The following is a 13,383-nucleotide window of genomic DNA, read 5'->3' as shown; positions in this document are numbered from 1 at the left end:
CTTCCTGCTTGCTTCTAGTTCACTGTCTTGTCCAGAACATGTCTAGAACGCAATGTATGAAAAGCTCCCAAGTGACAGGTGATTGACTGCTGTGTTTCCTTTGTAGATACCCCAAGAAGCTGGAACTTTTTGCACACGTTGTCTTGGGTGCTGAATCTGTTTGGGATCTTCTTCATTTTGGCTGCTCACGAACACTACTCCATCGATGTCTTCATTGCCTTCTACATCACTACGAGACTCTTTCTGTACTATCACACGCTGGCAAACACAAGAGCCTATCAGCAAAGCCGGAGAGCCAGGATCTGGTTTCCCATGTTCTCCTTTTTTGAATGCAATGTCAACGGTACAGTCCCAAATGAATATTGCTGGCCCTTTTCAAAGCCAACCATATTGAAAAGGTTAATCGGCTAAAGAACACCCAGCTTAATTCACATCTTCTGAAGTACTTGCAACTAACCTTCTTCAAGAAACGTTGGGCAGGAAGGGTTGTTTTCACCCACAGCCTCTCTCTCTTCTGGCCTTGTTCATCTTCTCCTAGCTTACAAGGTTCAGAGGAGACACATTGCCATTTTTTTAAAACAACACCACCACCAACAGCAATGTTCAGGCAAAGTTGTTAAGCTGTAACGAAGTTCTGCATGGATGTGGTGAGGTGAGATGGCCGGTTCAGCAAATCTTATAGCTTTCTTGTTGGGAGGATCTTAAATTGATCTTGGCTGCAGGAATAACTTCAGATCCAGGTACTACCTAAGCAGCTTTGGACCTGTTTGCACATCACGGGTAACCATAAATAGCTGAGTATTGACTTTCTGGTTTGTACCCTTATAGATGGCCCTTGACTTTGGTGTTGATTCTGCTTGTGACTTATTAAGCCATTTTGAATGGTAGACACACGGTTCGAAGGCAAGACTTACAGTCCAGATGGAACTAATAGTAGCAATCTAAGAGCCGCTTACGTCCTGCTGTTGAACAGTATGTTTCAACATGAAAAAATGGCGAACAAGCGAGCGATGGAAACTGCCTTGGTCAGGTTGCTTGTGGAAAGCAATAACTCGTGCAGGTAGGGCTCTGGTAGGGTGCATTCGTGCTTAACTATGTAATGCTTAAATGTGATGTGCAAGCACGTATGTTGTACCTTGGACAAATACGAATACTGACAAAAATGGTCATAGTCATTCAGTAATTGGCTCTCAATATTTATTTTAGCAAATAAATGAGTTGGGGAACATTCACCCAGGGACATAGGTTTTCCAAAGCCTTCAGTATGAAAAATATACTGTGTATTAATAAAAGGGGCAAACTTAGCATATCTGGTGAACGATGCTAAAACTCTGAACAGGCTTGACTGACTTAAGATAAAGAAATTAATGCCGTTGTGTCCTCCGGCGGTCCCGAGTGTTTACATTTCATTAAACCGGTAAGAAATACATGAGAAATGAGGCTGATTGAGATTTTGTGCCACAACTCTTTCAAGTGCAGTATTAAACACTTATTTAAATCCGTGCATGCTTTTTACACATTGACGTTTAGGGGTAGTAATCCTGTTAAATTGGGAAACAAGCTAATAAATTGAATAAAGGCATGTGGGCATCTTCATGGAGTTTTGCTTGAAGCACATGGGTGATGCACTGAACTCTGGTTTGGGATAGAAGCTCATTTTCCCTCCCCTTCACTGGTAGTCTTCAAAAATATCCAACACTGAAAAAGTTGAAATTTAATTAGCTACTTGAGAAACTTCTGAGATGCTTCTTGGTGGAAGTTAAGCGATGGAAGTTTGGTGGTTTCAGTCACTGACACTTTTTTTGATGAATGGACCGACGGCCGAAAGTAAGAAAACAAGCGAAACACTTGGCACTTGGAGGTCCTGGCAACCCTCCTTATTTTCTCTCTCTCTGAAACCTACCTTTCATAAAAGTTACTCAGATTTGTTCTTGATCTTTTAAACCATCCACTCAGTTTAAAGCTGAGAGTCCCAATAGCCTAAAAATGGGGATGGTTTTGTGTATTACAAGAAGTTCAGGGCAGATACAATGTCTCCCCCCCCCCCCAAAAAAAAAAAAAAAAAAGGACCAGCAAGGTTTGTCTCTTCCATTGTACAAATTAATATGTCACTGTTCGAAGTTGTCTGCAGCTGGATGTGCATATGGGTTATTTGTAATCCGTTTCTAATTTAGATTTTTAAACTTGACAGTTTTGAAAGTTGTGGTCAAGTCAGTTATATAGTCTTAGTAACTTCATAGAGGGCAGTGAGTTTCACTGACCCAAAGTAGTCCGTCTGTCCTTTGGTTTGAATACTTTTTCAACTAACCAACACTGAATTTTCTGGTGGCACTCAGATGACTCAACATAGCTCAGTTGCAACCTTTACCCAGTGCTTTCTCCTGATAGCTAAATTAGCCCAGTCTCACAAACAGAGAACTTTTTCCAGAACTGTGAATTGGCAGGTAAGAGATCGCAAACTCATTTTTGATTTTGTGCTCTGAGAGATTAATTTCAGAGATTAATATTAGGAGGCATAAAAATGCAGGGCTTCACTTTGAATTTCAAGAAATCTTATCAAAAAAATATACTGTAATAATCTTAAGAGCACCTAAAAGATTATTAACCTATACCTTAAAAGTATTTTCACCCCAGAACATTGTAAATATTTCTAGCAATATTTAATATTGCCCCACTAATACAGTATTCACGTAAAGGTCTTCTTTGGTGTCATTTCAAGGTGAAGTGAAACTGAATCCTTGAAGAGAAAGAATTGCCTTCTTTTTCACAAATTCCAGAATGTTCCGGAGAATGCGTTGAAACCAATTTTTTTCTATAAAACGATTTTCATGCGCATTGGCCTTTAATTTGCATAAAAGAATTAGGCAGGGAGGTCATCTCCCAATATATTGAAATATAGCACGAGGTGTGTTCTTTTTTTTAAATTAGAAGTACAGAAGCAGTTGTTTCTATCAGCTGAAGTGGCAGGTTTTTACGGTAGCAGCCCATGGAGATGAACAATAAAACAGGCAGTTTGTTGCATTTTGAAGGCAACAATATTCCACCTCGGGTTTGGCCTAGCAGGAAAAATTAAAACGATTTTTTTCTTCGCCCCGTTCACGCTTTTGACGCGCTTTCAGTGTTTACCTCATTTTTCCTCGATAGCAAACGTACAAAACGAGTCTTCTTTGAAGTGCGCGTTTTGTCGGCTGTTTAAAAACAAATCTCAGTAAAATGCAACTGTGAATTGCAGATAGGAAGCAGCCAGTCCCTCAGTTTACAGATGCCTTTGTTCAGGGAGTAGGGCTTTGTCCATCAAAAGTATTCTCAAGTTTACAGGCCCAGGTCCACAGTATTATATGGCTGGAAACAAGGCAACAGAAGTGGCAATCTGGGAACAAACGTACAGGAGCACAACTGAATGACCCTCTGTAGAAGGAGCTTCGATGATCCTTCTCTAGCTGGGCCATGCCATTTCAATCTTCATCAGCGGCTTCCTTGATGGGACACTTCCCCATTGAGAGAAAACCGTACAGAGCAGGCAACTTTAAGACTTGTGGACTTCAACCAGCAAAGCTGGCTGAGGAACTCTGGGAGTTCAAGTCCACAAGTCTTAAAGTTGCTAAGGTTGGAGACCCCTGGTACAGAGAATTTGGCCTCTTGAAGTCTTAACTAATCTGTTGCTCCTAACCTGACCGACGGGCAACTTTGAAATAATTTCTCATTTTCATTATAATTGTATTTGCACTTTGGATTCTTACTAAAAAAAAAATAAATTAGTCGTTCTATGAATTTGTAGTCTGGAAACATCTCATCTTAAAATTAATCCCACCTCAGTTCATTTTGAGGCTGCGTTTTGAACGGATTTCCTCAAGTTGTTCCAAACTGTAACACATTTGTTACACTGTGGATGTCTCCTGTTTGAAACATCAGATTTGATGGTTAACTTTTAACTTTAAGAGGAGCAATATTTACGACGATGTTACCATTGGTTTCGTTTAATTTTTCCGAGCAGGATTCTCTTTATTTTGCCTTTTTGTTCATACTCAGAGTAGAAAAGTAGTAAGGGTAAGACTTGACAATTTCAAAATCTGGCACGTGTCATTTTGTAAATCGGGAATACCTCATAAACTTTAAATGATGTCAGTCGGCAGTAACTTTGTATTAGACTAAGGCCCTTGGTTCAGTAGCTAAGGTTTTCCTGCTGTTCTCTCCATCCGTTATCTAGTCTGTTAAGAACTGTGATATATTCTGCTATTGTCCCAGCACTTGACAGATATTTAATTAAATTAATATTGGCATATTCTCATTATGCCATCATCAGTTTCTGTGAATTTCGGAGTATCTGTGTAGCCATTCTGGGATTCCCTTTCTTTCTGCTTCCTAAGAGTAACTTTAAGTAATGGTAGACATCTGTCCTCATTGCCCACCAAAGCAAAGAGTATCTGTGACCACAAAGCTGGCTGCCATGTGTTGAATTGGGCAGGGATGTCTTGCTATGAGTTAGGAGGAAGAAAATGGCGATGTTAAGAACCTGAAAACACATGTAATTCTCAGGAGGAAATTTGCAAGTTATCTTGGCCCTACTCTCTGATGTATATTTGTTCTGATTTGCTAAATTTGGACTAAATTCCAAGTCCAACACAGGATTATCACTTGACCATCTGATTAAAACCAAGTTTTTACAGACCAAAACATTTCACTGCTATCGTGGTGGAGGGCTCTCTTTCAGTCACAAGTGGCCTCACTTGGCTTGAGGTTATCTGACCATAAAACAAGGAACTGTACACTTCTGCAGCTCTTGTTTCCTTAGTTAGAGGCTAAACGTAGTTACTGTTTTGCTGAACAAAACCAAAGCAAGGGAATAGTAACCGGGCTAAAGTTGTTGACTTTGATATGTGGCAGAGACATTTTGATTTTGATTTCCGCCCCTCCTCTTCCTAAAACACGGTAATGTTTGAAGACTTGAATATTCCTTTTACGTAACGGTTTGAAGCACAGATGTTGTGTAAGTAAAGATGGGATTAGTTCCAACATGAACATGGATTTAATTTATATTGTTTTGTATGTCTTGTGTTAAACTATTGAAGCATTCAATAAAATCTGACAGTTAACTAAACGATGCACTTTCATCTCAGTCACTGTCTAATAAAAGCAAAAAAAGTCTTTCTTCGTTCATCTTTCTTCTATTAGTCCACTTCACAGGCTCTAGAATAGCCCCTTCCAAGCCCACCACAACAGAACAGGTTGAACGCTGCAAATATTTTGCTGCCTCCCTCCACGTCACCTGATCAAAAATCCAAAGCAAAATTCAACCTTTGCTAGAGTTGAGAGATTCTGCTGTATCGGAATGATAAAATAGTCCCAAAACTTTCTCCTAAAGAACGGGTAGCACCTGGTCTCAGAAAAGCTACATGTCAGGGTTCCGATGGATGCCTTAATTGTTCTGACCTAGGCTTCCTTAGAAAGTAAATAGCACAAACTTAGTCCCGGCAAACCTCTTTAATTCATACGGCTGTAAACTACTTTCATTTACAGTCTGCAAGGCTTGATAAGCAGTCTTTCAGAGGAAAGTTATCAACACCCACCTATCTCATGTGGAATGCTGCGAAAGAGCTAATTTCCAGATGCAGGGCAAGGCCAAACTTGGCACAGAGTCACAAACAGAATTTTCAAATCTTGAATCGGCCAGATTAACTAATTGCTTCCTGCAAAAAAACACATCCCATTCTCTTTTCTTTTATGTCTTATGGGAGGGGCCAATCATCTCCAAGCCTTACTCCCAAGTCGAGTCTGTTTCCTTAATTGTTCCTGTCTCCTCTGCGCATGCGCACACTGGGAACAGGCTCACACTGTTCTTCCTTGCTGATGTCAGACTCCTGAGGCAGCAAAGAACTACCAGATGGCCTTGGCCCTCTCTCTGCCTCCAACTTAGAGCCATTGTCCGAGCCTTCCCCAGATTCCAGGACTGGTCCATGTTCCTCCCCAACTCCTCATTGTCTGAATGTGCTGCCAGCTCTGCTGGCCGCTGGTGGGCCATAACACTAATTAAATCATAAGCCTTGAGCCAAGTTTCAAAAGAAATCCAGTTATTTATTAGGAGCTTCATGTCAGCACGTTCCAAGTGAAGCCAACTCTGACCCCACGTAATTTATCCCCCAATTATGACCCTGTTTCCCCCCTCCCCCCAGGGTGTGTCATCAATCACATTCGCCAATGGAGCCATTTCTCAGGTTGTAGAGATCAATCCCCTCCAGCCGCTGTGGGTAACCCTGGGAGACAGCCTTGAAAGAGATACGTCTGGAATGCGCTTCTGTTTTTGGCTGCCGTGCTGCTTTGTTGATTTCCCAGTCCCCCTTGCGTATAGCAACTCAAGAGCGGGCCAGGGATGCTTTGCGAGTTGACACTACATCTACAATGATACCTGGCACAGGAATACCATTAGCAGCCAAACTGCAGTAACTTAAAATGTGACAGCGTTGGGATGTTATGCGAGGATTAGCGAGACTAAATGTCAGGCCCAGAGACGAGACGGCTAGATCCAACCGAATCCAATCCTTTTAATTGCTTACAGCTAATGGACAGAATCTTGCCAAACGAAAGCTATAACCCTCTTAACATAACATAACAGGGTTATGTTCGACCTCCAGGGGCCGGGGTGGGTGTGGCCAGGGTGGGCGTGTCCACCTCAATGTCACTTGTGTCAGGGGCACCTGTGGTGGCTTCAGCGATCTGCCAGCTACAACGGCCTCCTGCGGCCCTCCCAAGCTCTGTTTTCACTGGCAGAGGCAGCACAGGCCAGTCCTTCACTGTTTCCAGGTCGGCCCTGCGGGGCATCCGTCCTGTGCGCCTTGAGTTTGAGACCCCTGTTCTGGGGGGGGGTTTACCCCGAACCTCTTCCTACCTCCCCCATCCAGCTCGGGACTGAGTGGTGTCTTAATCCAGGCCTCCTCCTGGGAGAGCTGTGGGTTGCCAAGTGTCCCCCCCTCTGCTTTTGCACAGCTCATCACATCAAGTTCACATTTCATGGTTTGCAACATACAAAAGTGGTTCCCAGGACCAGCCTGTTGTGGATCCTGTCATCAAGGAACTCCAACTGATGGGCTCCAGGAGGGCGGCCTTCTCTGCTGTTGCTCCTGCCCTGTGGAATACCCTGGCCACCCACCCCTGGTGGTTTGCCCACCCTCCTATCCTTCCACAAGGGCCTAGAGGCCTGGTTCTGCCCTTTGGCTTGGGCAGGGGTCAGCAACCTGTGGCTCCGGAGCCACATGCGGCTCTTTGGGCCCTCTGCTGTGGCTCCCTGTCAGGTGATCCCACCACTGGCTGGCCCCGCCCCTCGCCCTCTCCTCCCAGTCACTCCTTGCCTGGCCTGAGGAGGTAAGGGCGACAATGGGGGATGGAGAAATGGCCAGGGCAGAGACAGAGAGGTACAGAGAGAGGGGGAGAGAGAGAGACAGAGAGAGATAGAGAGAGAGAGGGAGGGAGGGGAGAGAGAGAGATGTCAAAAGGATTTTGTGGTTCCCGGTGTTTTTTAACAACTGGTTCTCTGCCCTAATGACCGGCTGGGTAGGCATGGCTGGGGGGGGGGTCATGTGACTGGTGGAAGTGAGTGACATTGAGTTGGCCACGCCCACTCAGGTTTTGTGGCTCCTGGTGTTTTCTTTTCTGTGGGAAACGGGTCCAAATGGCTCTTTGAGTATTTAAAGTTGCAGACTTCTGGGCTTGGAGAAAGTACATCGCTGGAGGTGGTTGCTGGGCTAATTACCTGACCCCCACCTCCCCTCTCCCCCACCTTCCTGCTCCCCGCTTCATTCGTCTTTTTAATTCCACTTCCATTGTTTTATTCCTTTGCTATTGCTATGTTTACATTTTTTTTTAATAATTCCCCCCTCCCCCTGTTTTATTGTTGTAAGTCATCCATAGTAGTCCCACAGAGAGATGGCAAATAAATTTAACAAATAAGTAATAAACAAATTGAAGGAGAGGCTTCCTGAATCATTAAGGTAGTCCTCAACGTACGATCGCAATTGAGCCCAAAACTTCTGTTTGCTAAGCGAGACGTTAAGTGAGTTTTGCCCTGTTTTACAGCCTGTCTTGCCACAGTTCTTAAGCGAATCACCGCCGTTGTTAAGTTAGCAATACCGTTGTTAAGTGAAGCTGGATTCCCCATTGAGTTTGCCTGTTAGAAGGTCGCAAAAGGAAATCATGTGACACCCCCCCCCGGGGACCCTTCAACCATCATAAAAACGAGCCAGTAGCCAAGTGTCCGAATTTTAATTACATAACCATGGGAATGCTGCAACAGTCAATAGAATAGAATAGAATAGAATAGAATAGAATAGAATAGAATAGAATAGAATAGAATAGAATAGAATAGAATAGAATAGAATAGAATAGAATAGAATTCTTTATTGGCCAAGTGTGATTGGACACACAAGGGGTTTGTCTTTGGTGCCTATGCCCTCAGTGTACATAAAAAAACAAGATACATTCGTCAAGAATCACAAGGCACAACACCCAGTGACAGCCATAGGGTACAATAAGCAATCAAATCATACTAGGAAACAATCTCAATATAAATCGTAAGGATACAAGCAACAAAGTTACAGTCATACAATCATAAGTGGGAGGAGATCGGTGATGGGAACGATGAGAAGATTAATAGTAGTGCAGACTTAGTGAATAGTTTGACAGTGTTGAGGGAATTATTTGTTTAGCAGAGTGATGGCATTCGGGAAAAAAACTCTTCTTGTGTCTAGTTGTTCTGGTGTGCGGTGCTCTACAGCGTCGTTTTGAGGGTAGGAGTTGAAACAATTTATATCCAGGATGCGAGGGGTCTGTAAATATTTTCACAGCCCTCTTTTTGACTCGTGCAGTATACAGGTCCTCAATGGAAGGCAGGTTGGTAGCCATTGTTTTTTCTGCAGTTCTAATTATCCTCTGAAGTCGATGTCTGTCTTGTTGGGTTGCAGAGGCAAACCAGACAGTTATAGAGGTGCAGATGACAGAGTCAATAATTCCTCTGTAGAACTGGATCAGCAGCTCCTTGGGCAGTTTGAGCTTTCTGAGTTGGCATAGAAAGAACATTCTTTGTTGTGCTTTTTTGATGACGTTTTTGATGTTAGGTGTCCATTTTAGGTCTGGAGATATGACAGAACCTAGAAATTTGAAGGTCTCTACTGTTGATACTGTGTTGTCTAGTATTGTAAGAGGTGGTAGTATGGGAGGGTTTCTCCTAATGTGAAAAAATGTGAAAAAGAAGTCATAAGTCATTTTTTCCACTGCTGTTGTAACTTTGAACGGTCACTAAATGAACTGTTGTAAGTCGAGGACTACCTGTCCATCTAGTGGTGTCATTTTTTTTATAACAGCCCAAAAGTAGTTTACTATTGCTTGCTTTCTCTCCTTCCTTTACCATCTTTTGATTTTTCACCAACTGCTTATTCAGCTCTGACTCAGCTTTGCCCTTTGAGATCAGGTGCCTGCTGCCCTCTGCTGATGGACTTGCTTAATTAAACTTTCTGTCATTCTAAAAAACAGTATTTGTCTTTTAAGCCTTTTAAAGGTAAAGGTAAAGGTTCCCCCCATATGTACTAGTCGTTCCCAACTCTAGGGGGCGGTGCTCATCTCTGTTTCAAAGCCGAAGAGCCAGCGCTGTCCGAAGACGTCTCCGTGGTCATGTGGCCGGCATGACTCAACACCAAAGGCACACGGAACTCTGTTACCTTCCCACCAAAAGTGGTCCCTATTTTTCTACTTGCATATTTTACGTGCTTTTGAACTGCTAGGTTGGCAGAAGCTGAGACAAGTAACGGGAGCTCATCCCGTTATGCGCACTAGGGATTCGAACCGCTGAACTGCCGACTTTTCGATTGACAAGCTCAGCGTCTTAGCCACTGAGCCACCACCTCCTTTTAAGTCTTTTAATTTGGACATCAACAGATTCCTTAGTCCCACAATTGCCTCTGAATGCTAGTTTGAACTTGTTCAGTAACTGCTATGCTGTATTTGATTTGGTTGCCAGAAATCATAGGAGGTGGCCCTATTAAATGAGGATGTATACGGTATTAAATTACTTCCTAAATGCTTAAGCCTCCAATAAGTAACATCACATCAAGACCACGCTGTTTAAACGTAACTACGATACTAACTGGATTCAGATTCTCAAAACAATGATCCCACCTGTGATCTACTTGCAGCTCCATATAAAGTACAAAATGAACAAGGTCGAAAGGTTTGGTATTTTTGGATATTAATTAAAACCAGTTGAGCAACACAATCTGTTTTGACTGCATTAGTAATTTCAGCTTTCTTCGATGAGCAGTTACGCTACACTGACTTTCCCTTTGGAGCAATATTAAAGGGTATATGGAGAGCAGGGGTGAGCTGCTGGGGGTTTGCTGGGGTTCGGGAGAACCTTTAGCTAAGATTCTGCACAGTTCGGAGAACCCCCAAATCCCACTCCTGGCTGGCCCGTCCCTTCCCAGGAGTCCCCACGCGGCCTGTTTTGGATGCAGGTAAGTGCAGGGCACGCCCGGAGGCTCAGAGAGGGCGAAAAATGGGCCTACCAGAAGTTCAGGAAGGCCAGAAACGGGCCCATTTCCAGCCTCCAGAGGGCTTCTGGAGCCTGGGGAGGCCATTTTTGCCCTCCCAGAGGCTCAAAGAAAGCCTCCAGAGCCTGGGGAGGGCAACCCCCCCCCCCCCCGTGGTGCAGGAGGCTGACTAGGCCATGCCCACCATGGCCACGCTCACCCAGCAACAGAGCAGAGAACCCCTTGCTAAAATTTTTGAAGCCCACCCCTGATGGAGAGGAATAGCCCACAGGGCTTATTCTCACCTTTCTCTTAGATTTCGGGTGAAATTCAAGGACTATTGGCCATACATTTATCAATATATAAATAGAGGTATTTCTCTTTGGACTCATTGTCTCGGTAAGACAATGTATGGATGCACTGGAGTGGCTTAGAAGGAACCAGATTCAGCTGAATTGTGCAGGCTTTTTTTTAAGTTTTATTTTTCTCCAGTAGGAATTCAAAGACATCGTGGCTTGCCTCAATTGTTTCGGTTTCCACCCCACCCCTTGTTTCTCTGCATGACTTCACTGCCTTTTCTATCCTAAGGCACTTATGAAGACGCTTCCTTTTACCGACTCTAAGCTTGCATTTATTTATTTATTTATTTATTTATTTATTTATTTATTTATTTATTTATTTAATTTCTATACCGCCTTTCTCCCGTAGGACTCAAGGCGGTGTACAGTCAAGAAAAATATAGATACACAAACATCATAAAATTGCTAATTAAAATTATTATTATAACATAGTTTGGCCCAATTAAATAGAACCTAAAATTAGATAACATTTTAAAAACATTCACTTGTTCATATGTTTAGCCCCGCTTGTTGGAACAGAGAAAAGCACGGAGATCAGGGATATTCCATATCTCAGGTGGCAGTTCATTCCAATAAATAAATAAATAAATAAATAAATAAATAAATAAATAAATAAATAAATAAAGCGCCCCCCCGAAAATAAGCCCTCCCTGAAAATATTTAAACGCAGAGCTGGAAATCAGGTAAGACGGCAAGAGGAGCCCCATCTTGCTCCACACGCCCCAAAATAATAAGACCTCTCCGAAAATAAGGCCAAGCGCTTATTTTGGGGTTCAAAAAAATATAAGACAGGGTCTTATTTTCGGGGAAACATGATATAGGTCAATGATGGCTAACCTTTTTGCTGTCGTGTGTCAAAAGCAGGGGGAGTGTGGGGGGTTTGCGCACGTGCGTGCCCACACCCATAATTCAATGCGCCCCGCACATGCGGGCATGACCCCCCCTGTGCCTCCCCCGCTTTTGGCACTGTGGGCTCGGTAGGCCCGTTTTTCACCCTCCCCAGGCTCCAGAGGCTTTCTTGGAGCCTGGGGAGGCCAAAAATGGCTTCCCCACCTCCCCGGAGGCCCTCCGGAGGCCGGAAACAGCCCGTTTCCCAACTTCCGGTGGGCCCAAAAGGGCCTAAAATCAGGTGGCCCATGTGTGCATGCATGCTGGAGCTGAGCTAGGGCAACGCTCGTGTGCCCACCGATATGCCTCTGCGTGCCACCTGTGCCATAGGTTCACCATCACGGGTATAGGTTCTACTTGACGTTTCACCCACAATCAAACAACCCAAAAGTACACAGTAATAATGGAGGATTTGGGAGAACACATTTAATGAACTGATCAAGGCAACAAATTGAAGCAACATCACAGAGGCAGATTTCTGTTAGCACAACACAACTTTCCTCTATCCCGGATTTCTCAAAGTGAGTTTTGCTCCATTTTATGACCCTTCTTGCCATAGTTGTTAAGTGAATCACCGCAGTTGGTAAGTTAGTAACCTGGTTGTTAAGTGAACCTGGCTTTCCCTTTGACTTTGCTTGTCAGAAGGTCGCACTGCAACCATCATAAGTATGAACCAGTGGCCAAGCATCTGGATTTTGATCTCATGATCACGGGGATACTGCAACGGTCGTAACTGTGAAAAATGGTCATAAGTCACTCTTTTCAGTGCTGCTGTAACTTTGAACGGTCACTAAATGAACCATTGTAAGTCAAGGACTACCTGTACAGAGGTGGGTTTCACATGATTTTACCATCGGTTCGCCGCGCACCGAAAATGCGAGCTTTGCTAGCGCGCGCGGCTTGCACGCATGCACGTGGCTTAGAAAATGTGGCTAAATAAGAAGGCATAGCGCAGGAGCCGCAGGTCGCCACTACTAGTTCCCCTGAACAAGTGGTGAAATCTGAACCGGTTTATTACCAGTTCGCTGGCTGCGCATGTGCAATGTGCACCACGCACCAAATGCACACCAGAAGGAAGCGTGCAGTAAGTAGAACAGCGCACGAGGTGTGTGTGTGATCAGCTATGGCCTACAATCTGTTTTTTTACTTTTAAAAGCATTGATTTTTAAAAGTAAAAAAAAAAAGCCTCTGCCGATCAGGCAACTCAGCTGGGATCATCAGAGGCTTTTAAAAGAAAAAAAAGCCTCTGATATCAGGCAACTCAGCTGGGATCGTCAGAGGCTTTTAAAAGAAAAAAAAGCCTCTGATATCAGGCAACTCAGCTGGGATCGTCAGGGGCTTTTAAAAGCATTTTTTTTAACAACCTCTGAAGAGGTTGTAGAAAAAATGCTTTTAAAAGTATAAAAAAACAGCCTCTGATGATTGCGCGGCTCAGCTGGGCATGGGTGGGGGGGGGCAGAGATTTTTGCTACCAGTTCTTCAAACCACCCGCTGCCATCGCTACCGGATCGGGTGATCTGGTCCGAACCGGGAGCATTTCACACCTGGCCTGAACCGGTGCGAACCGGCTGAATACCACCTCTGTACCTGTAGTACATCACTGTTTTTGTAGGGGTTTTTTTTTT

At 43.8% G+C, this 13,383-nt stretch overlaps 1 protein-coding gene across 1 annotated transcript in view; it reads left to right on the top strand.

Moving 5' to 3' along the window:
• The window catches only part of SAMD8 (sterile alpha motif domain containing 8), a 43,019-nt gene extending 37,921 nt beyond the window's left edge, over positions 1-5,098 (top strand). Inside the window, exon 6 of the mRNA XM_070945696.1 lies at positions 107-5,098. Coding sequence (XP_070801797.1) covers positions 107-411 — 305 coding nt within the window. The 3' untranslated portion in view covers positions 412-5,098. The remainder of the gene's footprint in view (positions 1-106) is intronic.
• The last annotated feature ends 8,285 nt before the right edge of the window (positions 5,099-13,383 follow it).

Source organism: Pituophis catenifer, unplaced genomic scaffold, assembly GCF_029215685.1.
Source record: "Pituophis catenifer annectens isolate HBS135680 unplaced genomic scaffold, rPitCat1.0.hap2 SCAF_6, whole genome shotgun sequence".
In the NCBI taxonomy this organism is placed as follows: domain Eukaryota; kingdom Metazoa; phylum Chordata; class Lepidosauria; order Squamata; family Colubridae; genus Pituophis; species Pituophis catenifer.
Note: the sequence above shows the minus strand (reverse complement) of the source record. Positions and strands in the feature narration are given on the sequence as shown.